At 43.8% G+C, this 14,256-nt stretch overlaps 1 protein-coding gene across 4 annotated transcripts in view; it reads left to right on the forward strand.

Annotated features, from left to right (window-relative positions):
* The first annotated feature begins 987 nt into the window (after positions 1–987).
* FLNB (filamin B) overlaps positions 988–14,256 on the forward strand; it is a 223,960-nt gene continuing 210,691 nt past the window's right edge. The window contains exon 1 of one of the 4 annotated variants that reach the window (XM_083156251.1): positions 988–1,411. In XM_083156251.1, the coding sequence (XP_083012377.1) occupies positions 1,120–1,411 (292 nt within the window). In that variant the 5' untranslated portion in view covers positions 988–1,119. The remainder of the gene's footprint in view (positions 1,412–14,256) is intronic. The other 3 variants (XM_083156253.1, XM_083156252.1, XM_083156254.1) reach the window with 3 other exon arrangements.

The raw sequence follows: 14,256 nt of genomic DNA on the forward strand, positions 1-14,256 counted from the left end.
AAGGGGTTAATGTATTGGTTCTTATATAGCGCATACATATTCTGCAGCGCTTTACAGAGAATATTTGAACATTCACATCAGTCCCTGCCCCAGTGGGGGATACGGTCACTAGGTCTACAAGCATTAGGTCAACATCAGTAGGTCAACATGCATCAAGGTTGACATGACATAAGGTCGGCATGAGTTAGGTCGAAAGGTCATTAGGTCTACACAAGCAATATGTCGACAGTCAAAATGTCGACATGGGGTATTTCATGCCCTACCATTCACTAGGGCATGGTGGGAGACTAAAATAGTGTGCCGAGCATAACAAAGCACAGCGAGCCATGCGAGTGACGTGGTGCTGCAGTTTCAGTGTCAACTGTGTCGAAATTCGGAAAAAAATTGAAAAACCCCATGTCGACCTAGTTGCTGTCCGTCCAACGACCCATATCCCCTCAGTGGAGCTTACAGTCTACATTCCCTACCACATGTATACAGACATTCTAGGGTTAATTTTGTTGGGAGCCACTTAACCTATAAGTATATTTTTGGATTGTGGGAGTACACTGGAGTATCCGGAGGAAACCCACGCAAGTACGGGGAGACTATACAAACTCCACACAGTTAGAGCCATGGTGGGAATCAAACCCATGACCTCAGCGCTGTGAGGCAGTAATGCTAACCACTACACCGTCCTTTAAGTTATAAAGGACATAGGATAAGGACAGATCATGAGCTCTCACATTCAGGAAAAGTAAAGTAAGTTCTAGGCAGTTGGTCAAATGGTAAAAATAGGGACAGGGAGTAACACCAGGGACAATCCCTGGAAATGAGGGACAATTAGCAACTATGTAAGAGGCCATTTATTACACTACAGGAGCAAGGGCTGGGGGAATGGTGAGCGAGACTCCTGTGGTAATGCTGGGACTATTGGAAACTCTAACCCCAAAGCACCAGCAGGTGGCATAGCTGGCCCAGCAATGGGCAGCAGAAGTGGGAGAACTCTGGGAGGAGGAGTAGCCCTGCACATGTGCAGAGGAAGCTGAGCCAGGAGACAGCAGCAGCATTCAGCTACTATAGACCCAGCAGAGGAACAGCAGCTCTCCCCACCATCTCCTGCCCAGAGTAACGTGCACCATGCCGGTGACTGAGAAGGACCTGGCTGAGGATGCCCCCTGGAAGAAGATCCAGCAGAACACCTTTACCCGCTGGTGCAATGAGCACCTGAAGTGTGTGAACAAGAGGATAGGCAACCTGCAGACCGACCTGAGCGATGGGCTTCGGCTGATTGCACTGCTGGAGGTGCTGAGCCAGAAGAGGATGTACAGAAAGTACCACCAGAGACCCACCTTTAGCCAGATGCAATTGGAGAACGTCTCCGTGGCCCTGGAGTTCCTGGAGAAAGAGAACATCAAGCTGGTGTCCATAGGTGAGCATGATCCCCGATACACCCCCTGCAGCCTGGAACCTCATTAAATTGGCATTGCTAATCATGTATGTGTGCTGCATGGGTCATTACCTGCTGTAACCCTGACATTACTGTCTGTGCTGAGCTACACTGGACAATAGTTCATTCATTCCTGCGTTGCCTGTCCTCTGGGCAGGGGCTGCTCCTGAAAGGGTTAATTTTGTTCTCAGTGGGTGAAATCACCAGGTAATGAGAGATCTGTGCACTTTTCGTGTCTGTGACAGGGAGGTAACCTAACCCTTGCGGTGGCAAAGTGCAAGAAAAAAGAAAGCGAGTTGCTGTTGTATTATACCGTCTGCATATATTGGATCGTTTTTGGTCACCTGTTTCCAGAAGTTATTCATTTTAAGTTTATTACGCTGCTTTTTACTTTTAGATGTTGTTCTGGATCTGTATTTGCTAGTGCTTTTATGTTCAGGTAGGTCATAAAGCGACATGACAGGGACGTGCCAAGTATCAGGCGTCCCGTTCACACCTGCGGTCTGTCTATTATACCTAGACCCTGTCTGTTTCACACTCACATTCTGTCACTGCTGTGAGAACTTGAAGAACGATTATAAACCTTTTGTCTGGATCCTTCTGTCTTTTGTGTGTTAGGCGTTTGCAGCCACTGGTGCAGGCTGCAGGTGAGGAAGGGTGGGGCCTGTTCAAACTACAGGTACACAGCATAACAAATGGAGCAGGTGAGGCGGAATCATAGAGATTCATGCTGTTAGCTGGGCTTCAGCCTTGAACTGCCAAAAGGGTATATGGGCCAGATTCTCTAAGCTTCAAAAGTGATAAAATGGAGAGTGATAAACAGGCAGCCAATCAGCTCCTGCCTGACATGTTTCAAACACAGTCTGTGACATGGCAGGTAGAAGCTGATTGGCTGACTGTTTATCACTCTCCATTTTATCACTTTTGAAGCTTAGAGAATCTGGCCCTGTATTGCTGTATATGAGACACATTATATACTATATATCTATCTATCTTTCTATAGCCGTGATGGCTAACCTTGACACTGCAGCTGTTGTTGAACTACACATCCCTGCATGCTCTGCTTCGCTTTTAATGTTTGGCCATGCTAAATCTGATGCAGAAGCATGCTGGGATGTGTAGTTCAACAACAGCTGGAGTGTCAAGGTTAGCCATCAAGGATCTATAGCAGTGGTGTCAAACTCATGGCCCTCCAGCTGTTGTGGAACTACACGTCCCAACATGCCCTGCCATAGTTCTAGCAATCCTTTATATAAAATCTGTGGCAGGGCATGCTGGGATGTATAGTTCCACAACAGCTGGAGGGTCATGAGTTTAACACCACTAGTCTATAGCCTAGTCTTTGTCTACCTTATGATGTTGTTGGTGCAGGTAGGTTTGTAAGGTATGCCCTTTGTTGTTCCAGTATAAACGTTTGCACTAGATCTGATTAAACTGCAAAACCTTACACATTAAGTAAAGATTATATTTCTGAAATTTAGGTCTATCATTTAAATTTAACTTGGTGATATTGAGCTGAAACCAATTCAGCTTTGACGGTTCAGCTGCTTTCAGCTCAAAGGCCAATCAGTGTGTAGGGGCCAGCGGTGAGCGCGCTCCTGCGTCACTGCCGGCCACCACCACTCATTTGCTGGTATTGTCAACAGATGAGTGACGAGTGGATGGCTGTCCATAGCATTGTGCTATGGAAAGTCGCCCACCCCCGGGAAAATTTATCAGAAGGGCAAAAATAGCTTAGTGTGTATGCACATCAGTTTTCAGCCCAGCATTTTTTTTCCCCATTATCATTGTCCATACAGTACATGCTGAGTAGGGATCCGAGATTGAAAAATGCTCATCCCTAGGTGTCACCCGTGTCTCATATACCACCCCCACACCGGCCGACCCACACATTTACTTAGCAGGTGGCCGGCTGGGAGTGGATTCTGAGGTGCCTCCAGGCTCGTGCACCTCCTTCTTAACAGAATGCGCAGCAGCCGGAGAACGAAGAGGCGGGCGGGCGTGCGGAGGAGAGTGGAAGGGGCGGCACAGGAGAAGGCTGCATCAGAGTGGGCAGTGTGGCCTGCGCAGCGTGACCTCTACTGTCACGCTTCGCAGGCTGCGCGCAGGGGTCAGGATTCGGGAACAGCCGGGCAGAGTCTGAGCGAGTGTTCAGACGCTGCCCGGCATTAGACTGTGCATGCGCAGTCTAATCCCGGGATTGGATACACCAATCCCGGGATTGAAATCGCAGACTTTTTAAGACCAAATCCTGGGATCCCGCTGATCCCGGGATTGGCCACCCTAATGCTAAACAAATTCGACAAGAGTGTATGGACCTTTAGGGTGAAATTTAGGATGAGAGATTCAGAAAGTGGTAAGAAATCTCCAGGTTTTTTAAAGCGGCAATCATTTACACTGCAGTTTGATTTTGCCGTGTAAATGATTGGCACTTTCTTACCACTTTCTGAATCTCTCATCCTATTAAATTTCACCCTTAAGGCCCATACACACTGGGCGACTTAGATCTGAAAGTCGCTTAAAACAGCAGGTTTGAGCAGCATTCAGCTCAAAGCTGCCCAGTGTGTATGGCCCGGCTTACACCAGCAGATGAGCGGCTTTCAGGACGGCTTTGCATAGCGCTCCGCTATGCAACGCCATCCCCCCCCCTCCGTCGGCGCCGGGCAGGGGGAAAGCCGCTCAGTGTGTATGCACTGAGTGGCTTTTTCCGCAGTGATGAACGCTATCATTGCTTTCCATACACGCTGGGCAAAGTCGCCCAGTGTGTATGGGACCTTAAGTGTCAAAAAGCATGTCCTGTAGAGGAGATTGACCTGTAATAACTGTGTGCTTTGAATTTAGAATGTCCAATGTCTTTGAATGCTTTGGAAAGTATTCACAAATGCTCACTGCATGCTACCAAATAGTTTTACAGTTACACCCCTATGTCGTTGATTTATTTATTTATTTATTTTTGTTACCTCCTCCACTTATCTTTTATTTATAGAGCTCCTACCCACCTACCTGGTAAATAGGCTAAATGCCCCTAAATCGCTACATGTGTATCAAATACTTACAAATATAACAGTATCAAATACTTAAGTGGCCATTAATATTCATAACGCAGTGCTTTAGGAAGGTTCAGAGGGTCAGATGTATCAAGATTCAAAAAGTGATAAAATGGACAGTTATAAGCAGCCAGCCAATCAGCTCCTACCTGCCATGGTACAGGCTGGGTTTGAAAAATGGCAGGCAGGAGCTGATTGGCTGGCTGTTTATCACTCTCCATTTTATCACTTTTTGAAGCTTGATACATCTGGCCCAAAGAGAGAGAGAGGTTTAGGGTCACTCACTGGCCCTTATTCAGATCTGGATGCAGTACAAATTTGTTTGGAAATCAGCAAAACCATGTGCACTGCAGGTGGGGCAGATGTAACATGTGCAGAGAAAGAGAGTTAAAGTTGGGTGGGGTTGGGGTGTGTTGAAACTGAAATCTAAATTGCAGTGTAAAAATAATGCAGCCAGTATTTACCCTGCACAGAAACAAAATAATTCGCACAAATGTTACTCTCTCTGCACATGTTACATCTGCCCCACCTGCAGTGCACATGGTTTAGCCCATTTTCCAAACAAATTTGTACTGCGATCAGATCTGAATAAAGGCCACTGTGTGAATGCACTGTGGATAACTAAAATGCAGGGTAAGAACAAGAGTGGAGTTCCCTGTGCGTGAGACCTTCCAGTCTCGGTTAAACCCGGTTGCCCTCTGTATAGTGGGTGAGTTGGGTTAAATGTGAGAGCTCCGGTCCTGGGTCTGACCCAGCTATGCGATGTGAAAGGGGATCATTAACGCTTATCGCATCAACTGTCAGAAGTGCAAGTTTTCTATTCCTGGGTTTATTAGATTCCCCCTGGCTCCTGCACAGATAGTCTGATCCACCACCAGGCAGCATTCACTTAATGATCCTGGTTTGGGTGGCAGGAGAAGCCTTGTTATAAGACCAGTATTGTAGTATGCATCCTATGTTCCACTCAGGTACTGTACTTGGGGTCACAGCTGATACAAGCTGACGTGTTCCTGTGTTTGCACAGTACATTCTTGTTTCACAGACTCGGCACAGATTTGGCTCCATCCTTCAGCACTTGCATTCAGTGCCTGTTAGCATGTAAAATCATATACTGACATTGGAGACTCTGGCAATAAAATCATTATCTCCTGTTTATCATAAGGCTCCAGACTGAATTGTATACAAGCTAATGACAGTACACCTATTACTATAACTGTTATGTGACTCCTACAATTGACAGGTGTCCATTACTTCCAGCCACAAGTTGGCATTTTAAAGATGTGTCTCTGGAATCTTTTTTTCCCAGCTAATATCACTGTTGACACGGGATACGGTCGGTTGGTTGACCTAAAGATGGTCGACATACTGCAAGGTCGACAGGGGTCTAGGTCAACATGGGACAAGGTTGACAGGTCATTAAGTTGACACAAGCATTAGGTCGACATGGTCTAGGTAGACAGTCAAAAGGTCCACATGGGGTTTTTCATTGTTTTTTGAGCCGATCTTACGAATGTCACACTGCACACAACCAGGTTGCCAGGGGCAGGGCCAGGCAGCAGCTTATAGAGTGCTCAGCGGCGCTGTCTGGACTCAGGAAACGCAGTGTTTTGGGTTTTTTTCAGGGAGTGCTCCCCCGAGAAAAAAATCGCCCAATGGGGAGCGCTCCCTAAAAAAAAAACACAACTGAAGGGATTAAGGGCGAGATGTATCAAACTGAAAATGCGGTAAAACACCGGTTTTACCACATTTTCCAATGTATCAAAAACGATACCACATTGAAGGGTATCGCCACCTTTGGGTGGCGATACCCTATAGAAGCCTATGGGCTTCTTTTCGCCGCCCGCCGCCGCCTCACTGACCTCCCCCTAGTGAAGCAGCCAGACATCCTTCCGGTTGCAGGGGGGAGGAGGAGGCGCCGGGGACAGCCTGCTTAGCTGTCCCCGGCGTGAGGGGAGAGCCAGGCGGCAGGGAGGTGATGGAGACCCCCCGCACACCAGAGTACAGGTATCGCAGGGGGGCTCCGTCACCACCGCATCGCGATGCCAGCCGCATATGATAGTACATATGCGCTGGCATCGCGGCGGAAGGGCGGCGATGTATTTTAATACATCCCGCCCTAAGTCATACAGACCTGATGGGTACATTGTCAAATCCAGTGATTGGTCATTATATACTCCTTTTGTCATTGCTTGTGATTGCACATGTGATTGGATTCCGTTACCAAAACGGTAGCATCTGTTCTACAGCACAGATGTCACTTCTAGCGGAGATGTTTCCATTTCACACTTCTGGTTCCACAAGACAGGGAGAATTTAATGTACCAGTTCTACAGTAAAGCACTATTTGAATGCAAGTTTAGCATGTATGAAGTAATTTGAGGTTGGAAATGCTAATAACAGACATTGCGGTGAGCTCATATAAGCTCCCTTGTATCACGGGCTGGACTTCACGTGGGCGGTGAGATGACAGGTTACTCTAGCTGAGCAGGCCATGATGGCTGAATGTATGACCCGATATGAATGTCCGTGTATTTGTATGCATTCACAATTCTGTTCTCATTATTTTCACTTGTTTTGATGCATAAGGAAATTGTCTGCCATATGTTTAACCCTTTGAGTGCCAACATCTCTGTGATAGATGTTCAGAAAAAATGCCAGCGTTGCTCACATTTGTTATATAAATTATAAAAAAAAAATGTGTAAAAAATAAAAAAATTATATTTCCTATACTGTATATGGTATACATTACAGGTCATATTGATGAATAACAATGTCTGCTTGACAATGTTCACACCTATTTTGTCAAATTTCCTTGGCACTCAACGGGTTAAATGTCCACAATCCTTTGCTAATGAGAAGTGCAGGCAGCATAATTTCAAGTGTGAGCAGATGAATCTGCTTTAAATGCTGCCCCTATAGTAGTCAATGAATGCAAGAAAATATTTCATGTTGCGTATCTCTCATTGGAAGCTAATTACTCCCATCATGTTCCTTTAAGAAACCTTAAGTATTTATCTCTTGAGTTATAGTTTGGAAAAAGTACAGGTCTTTATGTGCCTATAAGTAGGCTCTTCTAGATCAGGGCTTTAATAGACAGGCCTTCAGTGTAGTGGACAGGCCAGGATTTTGGCATACCTCCCAACATGACCAATGCTCTGTTCCTGGACTTCCCTCTAAATGGCCGGTACAGTGAAACTGTGAATGGCTCATTGAGGGGTGAATTTATGAAGCTTGGAGAAGTGTTATCTATCCCCATAAAGAACGTTATGAGCAAGGTGATAATGGTTCAGCCAATCAGCTACAATATGTAAATTGACAGGTAAGAGCTGATTGGCTGAACCATTATCACCTTGCTCATAATGGCCCTTATTCTAGTTCACTCTTAGAGGCAAATTCCTTCTCAGATGGACAAAACAATGTGCACTGCAGGTGGGACAGATGTAACATATGCAGAGAGAGTTACATTTGGGTGGGGTTTTTCTTCAAAGTGAGATCTATATTGCCGTGTAGAAATAAAGCAGTCAGTATTTACCCTGCACAGGAAAAAATAACTCACCAAAATCTAATTCTCTCTGCACGTGTTACATCTGCCCCACCTGCAGTGCACATGGTTTTGTCCATCTAAGAAGGAATTTGCCTCTAGGAGTTAATTAGAATAAGGGCCAATGTTCTTTATGGGGATAGATAACACTTCTCCAAGCTTCATAAATTCACCCCTAAATCACTTATGGTTCCACCTGTGTTGAAGTGATAAGAAATCTGTTTCAATGCAAGTGATGGCAATCATTAATTAAGAGTGAAGTCCAGGAACAGAGCATTGTGTCCCTCCTGGAAAGGGTCATGTTAGGAGGTACATGTTTTGGGATGCACCTACATCATCTTGCCTACATGACCAGGGAAGTCTAGGAACAGAGCATTTTCTCCCTCATGGAGAGGGTCAGGTAGGCAAGTATGACCTACATAGCTCCCAACATGACCCTCTCCAGGAGGGACACTCTGTTTCTGGACTCCTGGAGAGGATCATGTTGGGTGGTATGCACCTGTAGGGGGTGTGGTATAACACACGACAGTCGGGATTCCGACAGTCAGGATTCCGACGTCGGAATCCCGACTGCACTGCGGGGGGGAGGGGCCGTAATGAAGCCCCTTGTGGGCCCACTGTGGGCACAGTGGCTCGCTGCGCTCGCCACCTATTTTATTCTCCCTCTATGGGGGACGACACCCCCACGAGGGAGCAGTCGGGATTCCGACGTCGGGGTAATGACTGTCGGAATCCCGACTGTTGGTGAGTTGTCCGGCACCCCCTGTAGGTTGGAGTTGCAGTAAAAAAGACTGTACTGTATCTGAGCTTGCATAATGCTCTCTCTACAGCTAGTCATGTTTCCAAATATTAGCCAATCAGCAGAGGCTGTCACAGAGATTTCATCACATGTTGAAGTATGACTATGCACTGTTCATGTTTTATATCGATCATGGAAATCTGAGGTGACTTGTAGCATTTATAGCTTATATTACTGAGTGTATTATTCCTCATAATACCTGTTTTCTGACTGAGCATTAAAGTAATGACCTTAGCACTGCCTATTATCTACATGGTACTTGTTTAGTTTCACGGCGGCCAATATATCGGATGCGATATCGGGCAATCCGATGCGGTTTTTTACCTGTTCATAACCCCACTATCCACTACACATGGCGTTGATATCATATAGTGTGGCGAGCCACCGAGCCCGAAGCGTGGCAAGCGGATGCGGATTACTGCGCTCGCCACACTATATAAAATCAACTCCATGTGTAGTGGATACTGGGGTTATGAACATGTAAAAAATCGCATCGGATCAGACGATATATCAGCCGATATCACATCCGATCTATCGGCCGCCGTGAAACTAAACAAGTACTTCAATAACTAAACAAGTACCTTCGCTTTTATATAATAAAAGTCGCTTGTGCTAAAACATGGATATCACATAAACCTGGACTGGTGCGTAAGGTACTGGCGGAGATATCACTGGTCCGTATGCAAGTGTGTACAAGCAATAAGTCTGTGAACGACATTCACAGGAGTATTGTCAGCTGTGCAACACAACTGATGTCCAAATCATCGAAAGATAAATCGGTGTATCGTACTCTGTCCTGGCAATTCGCAGACTGCCGATACTACCTCTGCACAGGTGTTGGTGATAAACCGCTCCAGTGGGCGGGTGCATGTGTATATACCTGCCCATTTGTGACATTAGTTATGAATGATGGGCAGCTGTATGCAGGGCACGCTTCCTGATCTGCCTAAAGCAGGGATGGGGGACCTTTGGCACTCCAGCTGTTGTTAAACTACACATCCCAGCATGCCCTGCTACAGTTTGTTATTTGGCCATGTTAAAACTGTTGCAGGGCATGCTGGGATGTGTAGTTAAACAACAGCTGGAGGGCCGAAGGTTCTCCATCCCTGGCCTAGAGATATATGTGCAGATCAATTGATCTGTGGATATATCTTTAAATGTGTATTTTTCAGCCTTGGTGAGCATTGAGGACTAAGGTTGGTATTGGCTGTTCTAGAACTTCAAAAGGACTCTCATTTTCAAAATTCATTCATTTCATACCCCGCAGCAGCCTGTTCATGTACACTTGTGCAGAAGGAGTCCCGGGACTGAAACCCAGAAGTCCTTATCGGGAGGGCTGTTCTTTGCGATGCTAGTCCTATGTAGGTGATTAGTATCTATCTATGAGGTAATTTTCTGACTGTACCACTGAATATGCAGCTTGATACATCCCTCCCTGTGTGCACTTCTTTATGTTTCAGGGAAGGATTTCTGCTGCTCTCATTGGCCCTAGACTTTGGGTACCTATCGGCATTGGTGAATGGGGGTTTAGGCCACTGAGGATATATTACCATTATGTGGTCAGGGCACCTCTTGTCCTCTTTGCTCCACTATAGTACATATATGTCTGACTAATGGCTATTGGGTGCTTGACATTTCTCTGAAACCATGTATTTATGTATGGTTTGATGTCTGATGAACACAAACAAGGATTACTATGGATACCTGTCTGAGTGGGTGGGTGGGAGGAAGACTAGACCGAAAGCAGCTGAGTTTCAGTGAGAAATCTGCAATAAATCTATGGCAAGGCTGAATTGTTGGTCTGTTGGTGAATGAGAAATATATGACTAATGGGTCCTGATCACCCACCATTCCAATCCATCTGATCTATGTGTATGTGTGCTGCTAATGTACTATTTTGTGTGTGTATGAGTAAATAAAATGTATCCCAAAACGTAATGTTACCCTTTTTTTTCTTCTAGTATTACATTCACAGTCCAGTTTGCTCAAATGAAAATGTTAAAGTGAACATACATTGTCTATGTATTTTGAATTGATGATTTATATAAAGTTGTTTAAAAAAATCTTTCAAGTGACCTCCACAGTGGTTGTATGACTATAGCCAACTGTTGTCGCTGTAGCATCTTGGATCTGCCGCTCGTGCAAGACTCAACCATTGGTTGATCATTTTACCCACAGATGCACAGCATGGGCCCCAGAACCATGGGCCTTATTCTAGTTCACTCTTTCTGACAAAATTCTTCTTAGATGGACAAAACCATGTGCACTGCAGGGGGGCAGATGTAAAATGTGCAAAGAGAATTAGATTTGGGTGAGTTATTTTGTTTCTGTGCAGGGTAAATACTGGCTGCTTTATTTTTACACTGCAATATAGATCTCACTTTGAAGTAAAATCCCACCCAAATCTAACTCTCTCTGCACAAGTTATATCTGCCCCCCTGTAGTGCACATGGTTTTGTCCATCTAAGAAGGATTTTGTCAGAAAGAGTGAATTAGAATAACCCCCTAAGTTAGGATTGCAGTTGTAAGCTGTGACACACCTCCCAAATGGGTGTGTGCCATAGTTTACACCTGCCATGGGGTGGGGGGGGGGGGGTGTTTATAGTCAATTTGCACCATGTTTATGGGTCTTTTTATTAAAGATCGAGCATATACGTTGGAATTTTAATTCTCCAAACAAATAAGGAGTATCAACAGATAAGGTGTCCATCCTGTCTCACATATATCATATATAAACCATGCTCATGTCCTACAGAGAAATATATCAAAATCGTTCCCAATACTACATACAGAAATTTACACATAAATCTCAAAAATCTTTTTCTTATGCAAAATAGAAAGACAAACAAATGAATAAAGTAAATTAAAAGTGAAACTTAAACAATATAATACAATACATGGGCAATGTGTGTATCACAATTGTCTCCAATATGTCTAACAATATTATTATTAATAATAATACAACATATAGAATGTAAAAGTACTGTTTGCAAGCCAACATTGTTAATAATTCCCTTCAACGCCAAATAAATAAATTTGATCTATTGACTAATTCTTCCTGTCATTTGTTCTAGTTGTGTAAGAAAGAACCATTATGTGTTCTCAAAGGGGTACATTTACGGAGATGGAAGTTCTATAAAAGATGGAATGTTCCCTCAGCAACCAATCAGAATGTACTTTTTTAATTAGCACATTTTAGAAGATAATACAATCTCATTTGTTGCTATGGGAAACATCCCATTTTTTTAATAGAACTCCTGTCTTATTAAATTTTCACCCAAGATATACATACATTTTTTTTTCCTGATCAAGTTTGGGCAATTGTGCTATTTAAAATCTGATATCCAAAATATATTTGGTCCCCAGCTTTTTGGATATGGGAGGCTCCACCTGTATTGGGTTTATCAATCAGTCTTTATTATTTATTTTTGTTTTTCTTCATACCAGTACAGGCAGTAAACCTTGGCGATGCCAATAAAAGCAGCTCCGAAGCTCTACGTACTATTGTATGCTGGACACGGAAAACTTCCAGCAGTAATATGATCATAAAAAGTCATGTTTTGGAACATTTATGGACGCCTGTATGGTTTAAAGAACCGTTCCAAGTCTCCTTTCTCTGACATATATCATTGACTGTAGGCTGTGCCAGGAATGATCTCACCCAAACGCTGTTCTCATAAACATGAGCTGCAGGGCGTGGTACTTTCTTTCACTGACAGAAACCTTTTAACATTACGCTTCTGAAAAACAACTTCCATTTTTATGTTTGGAGGTGACCCATTTGTTCTCACACCCATATTAACAGTGTAGAAAGGGAATCTCTAGCCTTTCCCGGGAGCATGCCCATATGACGAACGACTACCCAGTTCCGGAGACACAATGTCTGCGTCACAGAATGGCGAGAGAGGGAAATGTTTTGACGCTTTTATTTTAATTATCAAAACAAAAATGCACCGTGTGTGTGTGTATGTGTATATATATATATATATATATATATATATATATATATATATATATATATATATATAATATATTTTTTTTTTTTTATAGTTAAATCAAAACACAAGAGCACACATTATTATTGTTTGAACACAAATGAATAGCCTACAAACTAATTACTTGAGTATATGTAATTATATTATGTGTTTATAAACATGTGATTCTCCCTCACAACCAGATGCTTGGGTTCCAAACTTGATCTACTTTCAACTTAAAAAAAAGTAGATTGCTATTATTGTAGTTTTGGTACATATAACTAATCATGTTTTACATCACTTTAGTATTCTATAGCTACAGTACTATAATAATAACAACAACACTATTGTACTATCTAATCCAGTGGTTCCCAAACTTTTTGAATCACGGCACCCTAAAGTATCAGAATATTTTTCACTGCACCCCTAGGCCAAAAGTTGGTTACTAATTTGAGGAAAAATATTTAAAAAAAGTTGTGATTTAAATGTTTTCCTTAGGTCCACTTATGTGGTGAGTAACATGATTCACTTCTGTTTACCCACATATTCTTAATTGGAAGCCACAAGCACTGATTTTGCCTATTTCATTGGCCATAAATAACTTTAATTGATTCTGGACCACCAACTTGAGGCACCCCTGCAAGTGCTCCAAAGCACCCCAGGGAGCCTAGGCGCACAGTTTGGGAACCACTGATCTAATCTATTACTGTTTGAAAAAGGGAAAGCTATGGATGTAGACAACCCTATCATGTTTGTGCATGGTTTCCTCCACACCACCTTAAAAATATCAGTACAGAAGACTTGGAGGCCCTATTCATCATCATTAAAATTCATTGGTAAATGAATGTTTTGCAATTGTTGAGGTTGGTAGTCCACTGGGTAGGGCCCAGATGTATTTGCTAGTTTTTTTTCTGTGGTTTTCGAGAGTTGTGCTTTCATTGGTTGCGTTCTGTCACCATGGAAGCCATCCCTCCCCATTTATCCGGGCTTGGGACTGACTATGTGAGTCACATAGAGTTGTTGTGGCCTCTGGAGGTTTTGTTGTTGTTATAGATGTTAGTTGGGTGTGACAGCAGCGGCCTTTGGTGATGACTTGTGGCTGGGCAGTGTGGCAGCAGTCTCTGCAGTTATAATGGCCCACATAAAAAGTAGCAGTTGCCATACCTGACACAGGCAATGAGCCAGATGAACATGACTACACCGGCCAAGCCTAAGCCGATGGTCTTCATGGTAGCAAAAGCCTTTGGATCACTGAACCAAGTTCTTAAGCAATTATTTAGCACAGTGATCCTGAATCCAGCCTTATGCAGCCCACACACGCACCGATTCCAGTGTGCGTTGTGGGCTTAACTAGCACACACAGCATCGCATCGTATGCCTTGTGCATACGATGTGCATGCGATGCGATGCTGTGCTAGAAAAAGCTAGTACAAAAAGTATGTGCAGCACATACTTTTTGTACTGTAC

This window comes from Crinia signifera, chromosome 8, assembly GCF_055691185.1.
Source record: "Crinia signifera chromosome 8, ASM5569118v1, whole genome shotgun sequence".
Taxonomy (NCBI): Eukaryota; Metazoa; Chordata; class Amphibia; order Anura; family Myobatrachidae; genus Crinia; species Crinia signifera.